The sequence below is a fragment of the Pieris rapae genome, chromosome 12 (assembly GCF_905147795.1).
Source record: "Pieris rapae chromosome 12, ilPieRapa1.1, whole genome shotgun sequence".
In the NCBI taxonomy this organism is placed as follows: Eukaryota; Metazoa; Arthropoda; class Insecta; order Lepidoptera; family Pieridae; genus Pieris; species Pieris rapae.
The window spans coordinates 6,132,709-6,152,222 of record NC_059520.1 but is presented as its reverse complement, the minus strand read 5'-3'; the positions used below and the strand labels follow the sequence as shown (position 1 = coordinate 6,152,222).

General features: G+C 33.5%; 2 protein-coding genes and 1 long non-coding RNA gene across 4 annotated transcripts; all 3 read right to left on the bottom strand.

The window, feature by feature from the left end:
• Nucleotides 1–151: 151 nt before the first annotated feature.
• LOC111001839 (integrator complex subunit 8) lies at nt 152–7,452 on the bottom strand. Its single transcript, XM_045630286.1, has 9 exons — nt 7,167–7,452; nt 6,817–7,020; nt 6,261–6,358; nt 5,960–6,090; nt 4,169–5,762; nt 3,337–3,499; nt 1,926–2,274; nt 1,224–1,467; nt 152–410 (listed from the first exon to the last, which is right to left on the bottom strand). Exons 1-9 carry the CDS (start codon nt 7,282–7,284, stop codon nt 171–173), a joined length of 3,141 nt encoding a protein of 1,046 aa, XP_045486242.1. The 5' UTR covers nt 7,285–7,452; the 3' UTR covers nt 152–170.
• A 2,687-nt stretch (nt 7,453–10,139) lies between these two features.
• LOC111002260 (lipopolysaccharide-induced tumor necrosis factor-alpha factor-like) lies at nt 10,140–18,077 on the bottom strand. Of its 2 annotated transcripts, XM_022272410.2 has the most exons (4): nt 18,005–18,070; nt 17,904–17,929; nt 14,759–15,044; nt 10,140–10,702 (listed from the first exon to the last, which is right to left on the bottom strand). In XM_022272410.2, the coding sequence occupies exons 2-4, from the start codon at nt 17,914–17,916 to the stop codon at nt 10,597–10,599; spliced, it is 405 nt and encodes a 134-aa protein (XP_022128102.1). In that variant the 5' UTR covers nt 17,917–17,929; nt 18,005–18,070; the 3' UTR covers nt 10,140–10,596. The 2 variants fall into 2 exon arrangements, with proteins under 2 accessions (XP_022128102.1, XP_045486243.1); XM_045630287.1 differs by having other exon boundaries at nt 17,904–18,077.
• LOC123689573 lies at nt 12,082–12,776 on the bottom strand. Its single transcript, XR_006750526.1, has 2 exons — nt 12,296–12,776; nt 12,082–12,186 (listed from the first exon to the last, which is right to left on the bottom strand). It is a non-coding gene; the product is annotated as an uncharacterized LOC123689573 (long non-coding RNA).
• Nucleotides 18,078–19,514: the final 1,437 nt, after the last annotated feature.

Sequence of the window (19,514 nt, the reverse complement as noted above, 5' to 3'; positions counted from 1 at the left end):
GAAAAATGTCCTCCAAAAAAAGAAGGTCACAATTCTTAATTTGCCGGCGACATACTCGCGAACCTTCTGGCACTGTGGGGTGAGCCACCAGCCACCTATTATATAAAAAATGTTGGTCATCAGTGTCAGTACATACTAATAAAAAACCATAGATACTATAAAGGTTTTATTTAAGCAACATATTGATTCGTAAGTGCCCTTAGCAGTCTGGCGCGCCTGATAGCTGCGGCTTCTCTTTGAATATCTTCACTATTATTAGCATTAAGTTCTAAAGCCCCGGCGGCTTTTACTGTGCGGGCCTTTCTGCCTCCTTCGCCACGCCGATTATGGAGGGCAACGGCAACTTCTAGAAGCGTTCCATCCCACAAACAGCCGTAGTAACCGTCCATTGCATCCGCTGCGTTGTTGCTCTGAAAGTGTTATGTTCACCATAGACTATAGTAAGGAATAGATTCAGAAACAAACCTAAATCTGGAATTAATAAAGCGTACGTATACGTGTGTAGTAAATAGGGTTTAATTGATTTTTTGGCACAGCAAATTTCTCCCCATACTTCGACAGTCTATCAAAGTTAAATAACGAGTTCGATTCTCAGCGACAAACAAACAAGAACGAAACAGACCGTGACTACTTCTTCTTGGTTTCGTTAATAATATATTAAGATACTCTCTCTCTCTTCCTATACTCACTCACACTTGAAGGAATAAAATACCAACATTTTCATGTAAATACTGTAACCCCTTATATTACTTTACAGTTTATTCGTAAAAAGTAAAAGGGAAACGCATTTTCCACCTGAAACCTACGCCATTCAATTGATACTTTGAAACAAAATGTCATAATAATAAAAAGAAAGCATCAATAAAATAATGAATGCAGAACTTTTAACTTCTTCATATAAAAATACAAACTATTGATCAAGAATAGGAGCTTCGATAAGAAAAAAATAATAATAGCATTCCTTAATATCGACTCTAAAGGACTTAACGAAATTGTACACAAGAACAGAGTGTCTTCTTCTATTCTCTTAATAGCGACCGATCTTATAGTAAACAAGGTTTAATTTATTATATTACTTATTAGTCTTTAATTAGGCTAGATCGTAATGTTAAATGTGTCTTTAAATAATCTGTGCAGAATATTATGTATTTACAATGTATTTACAGTAATTTATCGACTAATGGGCATTTATCGTGTATATTTTTATATATACATATATTTACCTTTTCCGCAAAGCACTTGAAAGCTGTAACATAGTCTGGATCGTCGGGCAGCTGACATAACGCGGCCGCCTGCGAAGGCGATGTTAATGCCTGACAGCATCGCGCTGCACGACGCGTTATACTGCCTTCGTCTGGGGCACGCTTCGCGAAGTGCCAAGTGCCGGCCGCTAAGGCGCAAAGGTAACGTCTAAGGGCCGGAGCCCAGCGCCCGCAGGCCATTTCCACGTCGCCATATAGACGTAACCTGGATTTCCAGAAATCGTAAAGGATTTTATTAAATACAAATGCATGCATGCAATAAGACTACAACATAAACTGCCTTAGTCCCGCCATACGCGATTTTTATTTATGCAAGAAAAACAGTCTTTAATAATTATTAATTGTTAAGTTAGATAATATATATAAGCATTATTTTCAATCTGTGGCGCTTCAATTAGGTCTGGACCACACTTTTCTGTTTTATCAAGGTAATATGCAAGTAGATGATCACCCTCTTGTGTCTGACATACGACGTCGACAATTTTGGGTCTAACAAGCCGGTTTCCTCACGATGTTTTCCTTCTCCGTTCGACCGAATGTTAAATGCGTACATAGACTCAAAACACAGCAGAAATAAAAGGATATTAAAACAACTTCTTAAATCAAATACTCAATATTTAAATATATTATAGTTAAAAATATAATATTAAAAAATGAACTTACCAAGACGTATTATACGGATAATACTTCAAACTCCTCTCCAGTACTTCGGTGATCGTGTCCAATACATATTTCGCATTATAGTTATTTATATTCGAAATGTTTGAGGGCCACAGATTCGTGTATTCCACGACTAATTCCACTGACGTGTCATCTATTATTAAATTGTATATCCTCGCTAAAAGGGACAACACTACGCTGACAGCTAAAGGCTCCCTTAGGGTTGCCAGAAACGCGTTAAACGCATTTCGCGCTTCGGATGCCGCGTTTGGGACATCCCTAGAATGCGAGGGCAGGCCCCCGGCTGTTCGTTTCACGGGACCGCTTGTTCCGTTATTATATATTGAGAGGGCTGCAATATAACGATTTGTCATTATTAGCAACTGCGGCACAAATGCGTGCGTCATCTTAACTGATTTTTCTGGAACGTTCGACAATAAATGTGGCAGATTTAAATCAACAAGGAGCATGACTATTAGCTACAGAGAAATAGTCATACAATGTAGAAATTTAGGATACACGCTTGTAAGCCTAAATAAGTCTTCATATTCAATAATATCACAAACATCCTGTAATCATTTAACCTATTTATTAACATTAAAAAAGCCATTACACAGTATGATGCCGGTCACATTATGAATATCTTTTCATCCAAATTTTTCCTTTAATGCATATAAACAACATCTAATTAACCTGTCTTTGCTAAAACGGATAGTATTCATATTCTGCAACAGTAGTTAATTGTAAGAAAACTCAAACTCAAATCTTTATTGCATTCCTTATGTTAATATTTTATATGTGATACGTTATAATTTGTAACAAGAAGGACCTTGGTTAGGCACAGCAATGTTGTGGGAGGGCATGCTCCACGATAGTCAATACTAATTATTATGTCAAGTCCCGTTGATATGTCATTATCAGCTACAACCACAAAGGAACACAGGGAATTCTAATGTGGGGTGCTAGTGCACTTTACTTTTTAACTAAACACCCTTATTTATTAATGAGCGTTGGCTTAGTGGCTTCAGCGTGCGGCTCTCATTACTGAGGTCGTAGGTTTGATCCCGGCTGTGCACCAATGGACTTTTACTCGAACGGTGAAGGAAAACATCTTGGGGAAACCGGCTTGCCTTAGACCCAAAAGGACTCGTGCGTCAGGCACAGAAAGCTGATCACCTACTTGCCTATTAGACTAACAAATGATCATGAAACAGACACAGAAATCTGAGGTCCAGACCTTAAAACAGTTGCAGCGCCATTGCTTTATTTTTTTTATTCTTTTATTCTGCATAATAAAGTTTTTTCTTCCGTTCCTCATATGAAACTTACATACAATATAAATAACTTCGCGTTCCGAGTGCTTCACTCTTCTCAGCAATTGTACTCAATAAGCCGGTAAATATATTTTTCTTACCATAGTCCCATAGAGGTCTTGGAAACTTCCTACCCGCCTTCCCCCGCTGTAGTTCAAAGCAAGCAGCGCAGACGGCCGCGGCCGCCTCACCAGGGCCTGACACGACGCCAGCGCCCTCCCACTCACAAGCATTCACCAGGCATATCCAACAACCTTCCAACACCTGAAATTACAACACGGTAATTGTTTGTATTGATTGCTAGTTCACTGAATTAAGACTTACTTTGGAAACCCCTAGTTCCGTTAGATACAATTTTCAATTAGGCACAGAAGGCTTAAAACAAATATGTATCGAAGAATGCTTGGTGAAACGCTTTGAAGTATTTTTGTGGTTTTAAAAGAGTTCATTAAATCAATCACATTCAGTAAGGTTAATGCATTTGTAAAAATGAGAATAGATGCCACAAAGAAACAGAGAACGGTAGCAGCTAGCAACCAAACATCGGCAATAAGGAAAATACAAACTAAAATAAATAAAACCGATAAATAAATAGAATCGTTAAACAAAATCAAACAATTAAATATAATAAAACAAAAGAAGCATGGCTGGTCCCCATGGGGAATTGACCGTGGGGGAAGACCACAACCCCCAAATGTACAAACCTTAAATGTAAAAATGGGGGAGGCCTTTGCCAGTGGGCACACAGAATCAGTTATCATGGACAACAAAAACAATAGCTATAATGTATATATTGATTCTGATATAAGGCTATAAATAATAAATATAAATCAATCACAAGTTGTTTATTCATTATTGTTAAGTATTGATTACTTTGAGAGATATGTGAACTGGGTATTAAAAAACAGTTTTTTGTCAAAATCAAAAACCTACCTGTGGTCGTGGCACAATCCCATCCCCAGATGTCGCTGCAGCAATACATCCTTTACATTTATTGGCAAGTGCCGACAAATTCAGTCTGTGATTAGGCCATTGACTCAACATCACATTGACTTGCAAGAACAGAACTTCCCATGACAACTGTCGACACAGACGATATAATGTTGGATCGGACCCAACACCTAACTGGCTCCTTGCCTCATTTTCCAACACTGTGAGTAACGAAAGTGCCGTTCTAGAACACCCAGCTTCAACTCTCGCCCGGGCCAGCCCTGACACTATATACCCAAAGTCTTGCATGAAACCTCTTGGCAATGATATAAATGCCATCCCTAACCCTCCCGCAGGCTTCCATGAAGGACTCAGCTTCCACAATGGCGAAGACGGCGACATAACAGCCAGCTTCACTAAACGCATTCTGATATCTTCAGCCGTAGATGCTTCTACTAGCCGCTTCTTCAACCGCCCCATTTCCAACTCCGGTACAGTTTTGAAATCGAAATTCGGCATCTCCCAATCATCAGTGAGCAATTCTCTTGGAATATCCATATTTTCGTCATCCACTGCGTTTGGATCATTTAAAATGTCATTCAAATGTTCGTCACATATTAATTTTCGCCGAACTCTCTCCGATGCATCTCCGACATATTTTTTTAAATAATCATCTATTCTATCTATTGGTAGCTTACAGTTTGATGTTGCTAAGTGAAGGAAGAATATACGGAGATTTTCCCAGTCCTTTTCAGACAAATCTGATGTTAAAACAGGCCCTATTGCCCAAAAGAGAAGGTCAAAGTACTTGATACCGATGGTTTTAAATTTATTTAAGAATTCTGGGTGTGTCGAAGGTATTCCACCCTCTAAAGCGTATCTTATGGCATTCAGTACGGACACCCTGTTTAAAAGATCTCTTGCTACAGTAAACGCTCCGCTAGAGGCAGATCCTTGTATATCAAGTTCAACAACTTCTCTATGCACCAACGGTATTTCCCGAGCCAAATTGTCAGCTTGCAAAATACCGATGATACCCGCATAATGATTCGCGATAGACTCCTGAAGTTTCTGAAGTAAATGTGGTTCTTCGTTCAACAGCTCATATCCCAAGTTCAGAGCTCTTATGTAGCCCAGGATATCGTCCTTCTTCATACTAGCATAATAAAAATTTTCCCAAGGCATTTCTTTATGAATACCACCATAACCATAAGTGGCTATTTCTCTTTCTAAGAGGTTGGAGTTTTCTCTACAGCCTAGTATGTGTTTTTTGGCTAAATCATGTTGCCCATAGAAAAAGTAATTATAGCAAAGATCAAAGTGAACTTGCATTGCTAACTCGTACTGGCTAATATAAACATCACCAGCATTCCAGTCATGATTCATATCATCAGAATCTTCGGTTAGATGCACAAATGTCTCCATAACTGGTATTTTTATTTTTCTTGACTCTCTTCGACCAAGAGTTCCTTCATAATATGCTATAATACCTTCTAAATATCGTATACTTTGTATCCTAGACGTTTCACAAATACGCAATATTTTTTCAAAGTTTTGATTTAGTGGATTGTATGTATTATCCCCTTGGGCGCCAGGCCTGGAAATAGAATAGAACAATTTTTATTTCTAAATGAAACGGACAAGATAATCATCTAAAAAGATATGATATTGAAATGTCTTGATACTTTCTGTCTTCTGACAAAATAAAAAAGTTTTGAAATTCACAGAATATAAATATCAAATTTTAATAGACCTTTTAATTACAACACAGTAGTAAACATTGAGTACACTTACAAATGAGCATATGGCAGCTTGGATGATTTCATAAAAAGAGCAGACTTGACTGGAAACCTTAGCACCCATCTGTGATACAAAGTCAGTGCAAATTGCACATGGAGCTGCTGCAGAAGATCAGATTGGATTTCCTAAAATCACAAGTTGCTGTTTAAGAGGAATAGTTATTTAAGCTGTTATAACAAAGTTTGGTATGGAAGGTAAAATATTTACTATTAATCTACTATTTGATAAAATTTTATAGAGAGATAACTTAGCAGGTTCATTGTAGAAATATTATTTAATATATATAAATAATTACCAGAGGAGGAACAGCAAAAGCTGTATCTGTTGCCATAAAAACAAGATCTTGCATAAGTTGCTGTTGTATATGAGGTGGTAAATTGTTTTCCAAGACATCTGAAATCCAATTAAATGTTCTATAAGGTATATGTATAACATATTGTCTTTTTTATTCTTTTTTATCTATTATATGTATATGCAATCTGATTCTATACGAATTCCTAGACACTTGCTGTGTTAACACAAAACAAATGTAATAAAATCCATATAAATTGAAAAATATATTACCAGCCTGAAGAATAGAAAAATGTAATTGCAGTTTACCTAAGTGACAACAGAATAGTATTTTTTTTATCTTCAAGAAAGCAATGCTATAAAATTAATGTTAAAAATATGCTTCATCAGAAAATTATCTTAGTTATAATTAGATATTCTATATGATATCAGAATATTTAGAAGTAGCTCACACTACTGATTTACTCAGTTCAACTAAAAAAAAAATATCTTAATTGTGTCATTGTATTGTTATACAACTAAGACATTCTTTTTTGTACAAAGAAGAATAATAAATATACCTAAGTTCCAATTAAGTGTGGGAGCAACTTTAAGTGCTAAAATCTTTAATGCTAGTTGTTTTCTAGTGAATTGTAGAACTGTGGGTGTACTTGGAGCAGGACTTGATGGGCCATCAACATCTACTACTCTATCACTTAATTTAGAATTTTGATTCTTAGCATCAACTGATAGAAATTCTTCTATTAACTGACATCCTGATGGTTCTGTGGAGATTAAAATGGTAAATAAGTGCTATTAATTAAAATCAAGTAATAATAAATACACTCAAAAGAAGACCTTTAAACATTTTAAATAAGAATAGTATTATTTAATCATTATTTTATATTATATAGTTTCAAAAGTAACTAACCTGGATTAGGTTTACTCAAATGTCTTCTCAGTAATGTAGGATCAAGAAGAAACTCAAACCATAACACAGTATCTGGTGATATTGGTACTGTTCCCGGCCTAAGAAGATCCACGTCCATGGCTACTTCTTTGATTCGAAATTATAAAAAACACATTTTTCCTTTGAAAGTTTCTTATATTAAAGCACTATCAGTGAAGAAATTACAAAAATAATAAAAAGAGTCTAATGAGTTCCTTACTTTGCTGATTATTCTCTCAGTTTTAAGTTTTACTTAGTCTTTTAAAGTAGTTGAAATTTTGACATTTGCTTGCCGACAGTTCCATGATCCATCCATCCATCAATGTAATTGAAATTGACATTAGAGTGCAGACTGCAAATAAAAACTATAGACTCTAGAACTATTTTATATTATAAATACATACGTACTAACGGTGGTGTTCTTTTCATCAAATTTCATGAAATACTGTTGTATGCATATTTTTTTGTATCTTAGCAACGACATTTATAAGTTTTACTTATACCTAAATGTTTCTTTATTAAAGTGTTTTGTATCAAATGATCGTTAATCGTTACAATGGCGTAAAGACTTTGATATTTACTTCCAATAGATTAAGATTTAGGAGAGGGATTTAAAACAACCATATCTAACAAGTTGCACTTCAATATATAAAAAAAAATTCATATGTCGAAGACTATTTCAAGTTAAACAAAAACGAGTTTTTCAAGTAAACGATCGACTAGCTCTAGACTGTTGTTAGGACACCAGTGTTTATTTTTGATAGATTAGAAATATTGTGCACTTGATCGATGTGTTATCAATAAGTGTGCGATAAACGCCTATCTACGCTATCCTTCTTTCACTGGCGGACTCTCCCGTAATTGACGGAGAATAACAATGTTTATAATATTAAAATAGTTAAAAATATTATGTACGAATGTGAATAAAGAATATTGCCAAAAGTAAGTACTTAATTACAATTATTTAAATGTGAATTGGTGAATTGGTTTTTCTATGTGATGAGGTTTATATATTCCTATTTGTAGCTATTTTTATTAAACTATCATATACATTTTCGATGTTTAACTAATGTTTTTCTATATTATTAAAACTGCTCACAAGCTTTGTATTGAATAAAACTTAGTCATAAACTTTTGGTATTGAGATAGAAACAACTTATGAACTTGTATGTACTTGATCATTCGTTGATAAGTCAATGAAGTTACTGTGGATTTTTTGTATATTTTAAAGCAAGGACAATTAGAGTAAAACAATATCGTAATTTGTTATCTCTCGGTAAAGTCAATAGAAAAAAAAAAGTGTTTGAAATATGTAAAAGTTTTAATCCAGCTCTTTATCTTTTTAGTGGATAACATGTATCAACAAATCACTCAGAGTACAAATGAAGTCAACATCGAGATGGACCTGCTTCAAGTTGGATCAGAACCTGTAGGCATGCGATGCCCGCATTGTCACGAAGAAATTATGACAAGAGCCGACTACAAAAATAGTTCGAAGACACATCTAGCTGCTATAATACTTGGTTTATTGTTTTGGTCTGTATTAATTTATAGACTTAGGTTAATCTGTAGGTTTAAAAAGATTTTCCTACGGTAATGTTAAGCTAGGTTTATAGCATTGTAAACACTTAATATAAATGCATACTCGATCCTAGCCACGATAATTCGTTGAAACAATATCGCAACGCAACGTATCGCAACGTAATGGTATACTATCGCAAGATACCATTTATACGTCTGCACATTTGAACTAATTAGTATACACGTAAATAGTTAACATTACGATACTAAACCGCTCCACGACTTAGATAAATGACTAGATGATAATATGTTTTCTGATAAACTATGTAATTGAATACAAGGTTAAAAAATAGTTAATCGTCGTAAATGAAAAACATATGACATATATATAGCATATTAATGAAGCTGAAGATTCGCAATTTTTTTATTAGTCTCATCGTCTTGCAGGCAGTAAAGAAAACCAGACTTTGAAAATCATTTTCAGAACAAAACGATTTTTATTCTTTCGACGCTTTTTGTAATAAAAATCCCAGAACAGCCTATGGACAATCTCAGTGCCAGAGTGCATTGCAGAAATATATAGGAATTCGCAGCTCTTTTCTTGAAGGACCCTAAGTGAATTGGTTCGGAAATACTTTAGTGGCAATAATTGCCTTAAAATAACGGTCGGTTATGAAACGACAGACGTCGAGGTGATACGGGTTAAATTTCTCTTCTACCCTGAAGAAGAAATGGTTGCCACAGGCGGCTTTACCGACAAATACAGAATATATACAAGCTGTTAAATCAATTTTGCTTTATTAACATATTATCTTAAAATGATTTACAGGTGGCTTTGCTGCTGCATATTACCGTACTTTCTTAAAAGATGGAAAAACGTGGAGCACTTTTGTCCAAACTGCCGACAATTCCTTGGAGTTTATACAAGAAATAAATTATTTTAGTGTATTTTATTAAGTTTTTATAATGAAATATTTTATGTGTTAAGTAAAACAAAACTTATAAAATCATCAACTCCCGTGACTTAGTCTGAGTAGTGTAAAAATTATATTATTTTAATATAGCGAAACTACGAGCGTTTTTAAAGAAGTTTCACCATAGAGTTTCTATAGATAGTAGTAGATAGTAAAAGATAATTTCAAGTATGTTTTGCTGTCGCTCTTTAACACTTTCACGTAAGTTCGCTCGGTTTTTGGATATGGCAACGGGCGACAAAAATTACTAACCAATGCCACAAAGCATAAAATACCAAATTGATACCCTTAAAAAATCGAATGTTTTCGTTTGTTAAATCAAAATTCTATGTTAAAATTGTTCCACTTACCATCAAGTATACAAAAATAATAGAAAACTAACTTAGGAAAGTAAATATTTTTGTCAAATAGACGCAGCAGGAAATACCAGTAAGGATTACCATCAATAAAATCCTTTGTTTAAGAAAGATGTTTTTATTCTGTCATTTTAAGCCCACATATAAATAAAACTATGATTAATTATTGAAATCACTACATAGCAATTTGATCATTATTACCATATTTAATATTAGCATAGTCGACGTTTTAAAAAATTATAAAAATAAAAAAAATCACACAAACACACATTCTCATAACTTCTAGGCATTCCGCTGAAAATTAACTCTATGCTTAATTTTTAAATTATTTGACATCTGTTATTGTATCTATTTTGCACACATTCTCACTTAAGTTTATAATAATTTTATTCCAATACTATCTAGGCGTTTAATAATCCAATATAAAGTCTTAAGAACGCGAAAGTCAGCATGTTAATGTGGTATAAATAACCCATTTTTCATCGTCTTTGGTTTTATGCGAGACGAAACGTAGCAATTAATTTGCACCTCTCTATTGTTTTTATCTTCGTGTTTATATCCTTACGAAGGCTGGTAGGAGCCAATAAAGGCTTTGCAGGATGGGCAGTAGTGGTTCGCTGTCCTGCACGATTTCATGCAGTACGGCAGAAAGCAGCCACAAAAGCATCTGAAATTACATCAATTTGTATAAATACATACATTCTTAAATTGATAAAAAAATCTGTAATGTTATCCATTACACACATCATCACATTGACTATCCAGGTCGGTCATCAGCACACAAATTAAGAAGGGCTGAAGTATAGCATAATTAGCGCTGATTTCTTAGAGTTATCACTAAAAAGATCGTATTTTTTAATTTTATGGCCTGGTAACGAGACCTTTAAGCCAAGTCCAAAAACTCCTTAAGTATCAACCATAACCTCTCTGCTAGAACATGACAGAGATATAAAAGAAGTTGGATTAGTTAGTTGTTAGATAATCTCTTTTTAGTTTAAATATTGAGTTCACAAAGTTTGATAGAGTGTAGAGATCTTAATAGTACGCATTCTGACATATTAAACAGGCGGCAAATATGTCTATGGTGTTACTGGAGTCTCGTTTAGGGTAAACATCCAAAATATACAGATGATAGAAATAATAAAAGGAAAGTAGCATAATTATTATGACTAATATAATTGTTTCATTAAACGAAACTAAAAATAGCAGCGCAGCGATTTAATAAAAACACATTTAATTTGAAATGGATATCACGTTCGACTTAAAAATAGTGTCACGTTTGCATTGTAATTTGCTTTAATTTATTATAAACATACGTATTGACAACGAACAACAGAGAGTATTTATGCGATTAAATACGTATTACAAATACCGCTGGTGTAAATTTGTATGTGTTTTTCATTAAACAATACATTTTTAATTCTTCTCAATCGGTTCTTTAATGTAATCGTAAGTTTTTTTTTAATTAAACAGAAATATGTAAGGACAAAAACGTTAATACAAGATTGATGTTACAAATTGTATAATGTTGGTGATGCGATACTATGTAATTCTAGAAACAGGTTTAAATTAGTGAATGTCTAGTAATGCACGCTGCATTGCTTGTTTCTTATAGAACTTAATCGAATCAAATTAAAAATTTTTTATTCCTATTGATATGTACTGTTAATATTTAAAAAAAAGCCATGTTTTACTTGACATTTAAAAAAAAATTAAGTTTATAATACGACTGTGGAATTTAGTTTAACTCAACTATAGGTTCTTTTATATCCTTGAATTTAATTAATTGTTGTGTAAATGTTCAATTCTCATGTTTCATATTCGTTTGTGCCTACTTTTTAGTTACTGCCGCTGCCTGGAGAATAGATCTCTTATTAAAATATGTACAATTGAAGTTGCTTTCAGAATGAGTAGTTGAATAATCATAGAATTTATGAATTCCCGTATAATTCAGTTTCTCAAAAATGCCTATTTACTCATAACATCAAGTGATACCAGGAATCTATTACATTAGACAACGTTACATACAAATGACACTGTTAGCTGGGGTTGGATCTTATATTCAATACCTTGATTGTGATTAAACTGAGTGTGTAGGAGTCTCGGGGGACCTTGATTCGAAAACCTCCGTGAGATTTGGAGTAATTTTTGCTGCTTAAGTTGTAGTTTAAAATAAATTAAATATTTAAAAAATTTTTCGAAATTTTGTGCAATATTAGAAATTTGTAAACAATCCGCCATTGTAAACTTTTCTATTTACCTTGAATTTGCTTATTCAGACCCCTAGATAGGGTCTCGGGGGCCTTGATTTGAACACTTCCGTGACATTTGGAGTCATTTATGGTATCTGAGTTGTAATTTACACTAATTAAATATTTAAAAACACTTTTTGATGTTTTGTGCAACAGTACAAATTTGTAAACAATCCGCCATTTTAACTTTCGAACTTTTCTATTGGTTATCCAATTAATACTTTTCTATTGGTTACTTGAGATTTACTAGAGATGTGACATTTTGCATAAAATTAATCGATTGTTTTTAGTATGAAAAATCGATGATAATAAAGAATTGTTTTTTTTTATTCCTACTACAATAAAGCTAATTCTTACTAAAAATCGATGATAATAAAGAATTAATTTTTTATTCCTACAGCTTATAAAGCTAATTTTTACTACAATAAAGTGTTTACTTTATTTTCTAAATTTTATATTCAAAAATCAGAGCACCCCACTATCCACGTGGTCCGGTCTTGTCTGTCGGCTTTTGAACGGCTCCGGCGCGAAGGAAGAGCAGCCCCCACCAGCTACGTGCCAAAGGACAGGCATGAAATGCCTGTTCTTTGGTACAGCGGGTGGGGGCTGCTCTTCCTTCGCGCCGGAGCCGTTCAAAAGCCGAATTATTAATTAGAATTATCAGAGCACCCCACTTTCCACGTGGTCTAGTCTTGTCTGTTGGCTTTTGAACGGCTCCGGCGCGAAGGAAGAGCAGCCCCCACCCGCTACGTGCCAAAGGACAGGCATGAAATGCCTGTTCTTTGGTACAGCGGGTGGGGGCTGCTCTTCCTTCGCGCCGGAGCCGTTCAAAAGCCGAATTATTAATTAGAATTATCAGAGCACCCCACTTTCCACGTGGTCTAGTCTTGTCTGTTGGCTTTTGAACGGCTCCGGCGCGAAGGAAGAGCAGCCCCCACCCGCTACGTGCCAAAGGACAGGCATGAAATGCCTGTTCTTTGGTACAGCGGGTGGGGGCTGCTCTTCCTTCGCGCCGGAGCCGTTCAAAAGCCGAATTATTAATTAGAATTATCAGAGCACCCCACTTTCCACGTGGTCTAGTCTTGTCTGTTGGCTTTTGAACGGCTCCGGCGCGAAGGAAGAGCAGCCCCCACCCGCTACGTGCCAAAGGACAGGCATGAAATGCCTGTTCTTTGGTACAGCGGGTGGGGGCTGCTCTTCCTTCGCGCCGGAGCCGTTCAAAAGCCGAATTGTTATATAGTTCGGCTAGGTTAGGTTGGTATATTAATATTTAATTTAAATAACTGTTCAAAAAACCAATTATTATCTAGTACAATTAAGTTAAGTTAGTATATTAATATTTAATTTAAATAACTGTTCAAAAAATGAATTATTATCTGGTTCAGTTAGGTTAAGTTAGTATATTAATATTTAATTTAAATAATAATGGAAAGTGGAAGATTTTCATCGAATATTTAAATCGCGCTCTAAATTCGACTTTTTAAAAATCGATATTTTTTACATCCCTATTCATTTTTTAAACGCAATCGGCCATTTCGAATTTGGATTTTGCCAGAAGAGTGTGTTAGTGTTACAGTACGGATTAGCCGTTAAAAATCCGCTACTTTTTACATTTCTTTTGTTTTTTTGTGAATGTGCGTTATTTTATTTGCATTTTTTTGAAACTTGGTGAACTATGCTTGGTAAACGACCGGCTTATGTGGATGACTTTGAGGACGATGGGTCCGGTTAATGTTAGGTATATATGTTTTGGTTTTTTTTATTTTTTTATTGAAATAACTGTTTCTGGTGCTTGAAATTGGTTGGGGGTGATAAGTAGACCCTCCACCCTCCCTCCCCCCCCTCTCCCCTCCCCCTCTGACCTCAAAATCGAGGTACTGAATTGTAAATTTTACCCGTTAGCTGTATTATTTTACGACATGCGATTAATTACACAAGATACTCGTTGGAATCAAAGAAAACTAATCTAATACTTCAAATCATTTGATTTATTAGACTGATTTTCTTACATACTTTATGGTTTTGAAGATTCCCATTTTAATTGCGCACGCGTATAAACAAAAGTTAATTAGGTTCTACTGCGAGTCGAATGTACGGCCTTAGAGTCGAGCATCGCACGTTTAATGCAATAATTTCGCATGGCTCATGCCCCTCATATAAGCCCTACGTAATTACCTACCTATTTCAAATTACGTTTATCACGCAATTATTGCACAAACAAAGTAACAATTCTTAAAACAAATGCAATGAAATTTGACTAAAGCATCGGCACTTGTAATATAATATTTGTTGAGAGTATTGTCTTTGTTTCGCATGGTTTTTGTTGTACTTAAGCCAGTTCAAATGTATATCTACACGATACAAAAACGCTATTTCAACAGACGATAGATTATATCAAAATTAGAAACAATTCATGGAAAGAAGCGAATTATTATACAGTATTTTATGTAAGTATATACGAAAAAACTCACCCTGCAAGAATACAAAGAGCAGCAGACACGATATGTGTTCTATTGTTAGGAACATAATCCACTCTAGTTACTATTGATTTATTACAATTTGGGCATGATGCTCCCGTGGGTCCTGGGCCAAGTTTTGGGGGGCCTAATGGCGGTTCCCGGATTTGAGTAACAACAATAGTACGCGGTCGTGGACGGTCTTCTGGTGGTGGCGGGTCGTTTCCGAAATATGATGGTGGCGGTACTGGATTTGGTGGCATCTGTTCATATGGTGGCGGTAGACCCATTTTATTTTCCACTGGAACAAATTTTTTTAAAATTTATTTATATATAAATTTTAAAACAATGTGTATGCCTGAAAATGCAAGAAAATATGACATCACAAATTTAACACACTTACATCAATTACATTAGAACTAAAGCAATTTTAATTATCAAAGGAAAAAACTAAAAGACCACAAAATAAACAAAAATAAAAATAAATCAAAAACAAATTGTTAATAATAACTAATAATATAAATAAAAACCAAAACTAAAACATAAAAAAACAAAATTAAAACTTAAACCACATTAAGATTTAAGAGTTATATATTATAATATAGTATTCCTTATAAGCTAATTAACTATATTATTTTAATTTAATATAAAAAAATAAACAATTTAAGCTCAAATCAAAATCTCAGTTTTATTAAAAAAATAATTAAAGAGCTCACTACGTTTAAATACCTTTTAAGTTGAGTGTTATAATTTCCCAGATCAACGCCTGTTTTGAATAACGGTTGAATGAACAATTGCGTAAAACTGCCTGTTATGTGATATTTTATATTACTCAACTAGCAACGTAAACAAAATATATTAAACAATAAGAATAACAAACATCGGTTTCTTATTATATTGCGGATGTATTGCATATACGTATTTAACAATTTGCATACTAATGATAACGCATAAAAAAGTATTTCATTTCTTACACTGACACTGTAAAAGTGTTGAATATGTCTCTGTTTCTGTTTCATACGTAAAATACAGTCAAATTCTATTAAAACTACATCGTAGGGACTACTTATATTTGATCGCAAAAAGACAGCTGATGACATTAATACATACTTTAACAAACAGGATCTTTAATTTTGTTCAATATAACCGGAATTCTAAACGATGTCATCCTAAACGGTTTTTAATGTAGTAAATTTCAAGTAATTTAAATTTGTGTATATTTTATCAATTTTTTTTCTCTGCGGTAATTTGCAATCAGCCCTAAAGGCTATGAGCGATATTGTTCTGTGGTGCTGTCATGTGGAATGACTTCCCATTGGAAGCATCTACTCATCTTCTGCCTAGAGCTACTGCCGGTCTTTTAGCTCTAGAATATGGTGACGTTTTAGTCGACTCACATACTGTCTAAAGGTTAGTTGGCGAGCAAGTTCGTTCGGATAACCGCTCTTTGTATTTAGCTGCAAGTCTCCGGATTTCCTCTTTGATAGTTCTCATTTGCAGGTGTTCGTGAACTTCGTTGTTTGTTATGTACCATGAATCAAGATATATCATTTTAATATTATTATTTTTTTAAATTTTAATTAAATTAAATTGATATATAATTTATTAAAAATTTAATTTACTTAAAGTGGGATTACACTTAACTATTCCCTCTTAGTCCCAAACAATAGACAATATTGGCGCTTCTATGGTTATGGGTTATATTTCTGGGGTCCGAAACCCTGCTACTACTAGATATTTGAATCAATCATCACTTTTCAATCATATTTTACGAAAGCTACATGGCTAGTTACCTTTGAATTGGATTGTATCAATTAGTATAGAACCAACTTTGTACTAGATAGAATTTAAAAGCAGAATTCATAATGATCACGTTTTGTTTTTAATACTTTTGTATGCATTATTAGATATCGAGAGAGATAGTTGAGATCACGTTCTTAATTCTTATCTCCCATAGTGACGCATGCACTGTCAACCTTTCCGATTAATATCTTGTCTAACATGAAGCTTCGTAGGAATAAATAATAAAACACTGTACCATTGATTTATATGTCAGAGAAAGCCTTTATCTGTATAACCTAAACCAATCGACGCATACTTATTATAAAATAAATAATTTTCACATTCTAACATATACCTATAAATCCTATAAGAATCCTTGTTGCTATCTCGTTATATTTTGTGAATACGTAGCTATTTCGTATATATATTTATTATTTAGTCTGCTTTATACAAATTACAATTTCCTACTGTATACACTATATTCGTTGGTGCTAAGCAATCTAGCTATAACGTCTCCCGTTTAATATATTTATATGTGTATATCAACAATTGTTTCACTGATGTTTTACTGGTTTTAGCTATATACTATAGATAAAATTGTCATTTTCAAAATAAATGAGCAGATGGTTAGTAGTAAAATTAAATTTAACTTGATTTTTGTAATAATTACAAGTTATTTAGTGCGTGACTTACCCGCAAGGTTTAAGAAAACAGAAAGTTAAAAAATGTATTAAAAATCTAAAACGTGTTTACAATAAAATATGCTTGGTAGGTCGATTAGTCATGGTACAAATTTCAACTATTCTGCTCTTTGCAAAAACTATAGAAGGCCAGATAAATTATAATTTAATACCGCAAATTCAAGTATTTAATAGCGAGAATACAGCGTCATATTTGTAAACTTTTAACCTAAAATGGAAGTACGTTAAGGATCTAAAAAATAAGGTAACTAAATAAATATTTGCTTTTCGTGGTAAAACTACTGTACGCAGTTCTACCCTCAATTAATGATTTTTGACAAATAACAGATTAATCATCGTAGTATCGAGTATCATAAGACCGAAAAATATTTTTATCTCGTAATTTTTCTGTGAGATAACAACAACAAATTAGGTTACTTTATTTATTGTATTAACGTATAAATAATAATCGTTTGCACATATCTCGATGTTGTTATTGTAATTATAAGCAAATTTTTACATAAAAAGACCAGTTCAAATGGCGGCAGCAAAAAATAATATTTTATTAAAATAAGAATACATTTATTTGGTATAAGATTCTGAGTATGAATCGCATTGTTTTGACCATATTCATAATTTCAATGTCACTATACTTTCTATATTTTTTCGTTAGGACGAATCATTTTATGTTTACTTACTTGTTGCGTCCATTGTGTTGAATGCGCTGTATTATAGAAATAACTTTATTATTGTCATTAGTTACTTTACACCACTATTATTTAAAATTACACAATTTTACCGATGTAGCGTCAGCAGAAGTACTCGTTTTCGTGACTTAACACAACAGGCGAGTGAATGCACTGCGTTGTAGCGCGCGCGCATTTGCTCAGTTTTGTGAGAAAGGGATGCCGAATGATCGTCAGTGTGAAGAAAAGGGACAGATTATATTTGCGTCACGATCCAACTAGTTTTACAATGCTTACTTAATCTTACCTTCCTCGTACCAGTAATGTGAAGTATTGTGGCTTTAAAAAATATTTTATACTAGGCTTAGTACGGGAAATTTATAATAATACGTATAACATTACTACCAAAGTGAGCATAACACATATGTAAAGTATATAAAATAAGTTTGTTATTTAATATTATCAATATCAGGTCAAGGTCTCTCTCCCGAATTAAAAAAAATATAATTGTCAATTAGCTAAAAGTAACTTTCTCATTTGAAAAAAAAACATAATAATTTATTTAATATTGGCCGAAACTTGCTTCATGTGGAATTAATTGTCACAAAAAGCAACTCATTGCCTAGCGTAATTTCGCGCCTTATATAATTTATTAAAACAAAAAAGTTTTATATTTTTGTGGCTTTTCATCTACACCGATAGACTTTTGTTTTTAGTTTGTACTATACTTTTTAAGTTTTGAATAATTTAATTCTGTTGTAAATTACCTAAAAGATTACTTACTTTACTTAAATTACATACGTATTTTAATAATACATTGTCTCTTCATTGAAACATCATGGAACATTACCTCTAGGCTAACATAAGGCTAAACGTGGTTTTAGTACTTTAGTAATAAATATATTTTTAATGCAAATCTCCAATAACACTACATACAGTATTTATTAAAGAGAAAACCCTCTGTTATTGCGTTTTATTATTTTACTTACCACTGTTAAGTACGTAAGACTAAAATGCTCCAATTCAAATAGTTTTAAAGTTAGGTAAGCGATAAATAGTTTCATACTTCTTGCCCATTCTTACAATTTTTCTGTAATTTCTTTAGTCGGGTTGCCTGTTAGAGTCCCAAAAAGAATTAGTTCCCAATAAATTATATGTTTATATCTTTTAATACGAATACAAAAAAGTGTTTTTAGTAAAAATTAAATAACTTTGTAAAAAAAATTGAATAAGTTGTTCTTGGTATTTATTTTTGATATTCGTTGTGATTTTCGGTTTTACATAAACAAACGAATACTGACCATAAAAAGTGAGTTATTACTTATATTATATAATAATCAAAGTAAGCGCCTAATATAATTGCAAGGTACTGCTATGAGAACAATGATCCATACGAATAGGCTATAATTAGGACCTCACACGTATTTATATTATCAATTGACCATGCGGCCATAAAAATATTTCTTACTGCAATCAACTATAATATAGGTTCGATAGAGTCGTCTGAAATTGGAACTGGTTTCTTGCAGGACATCGACCTAGATCTGGGTCATTGGATACAATAACTATGCGTGGTGGACATGCATAATGCTATTTAAGGAAGCTATTTGAATTTCGCTTGTA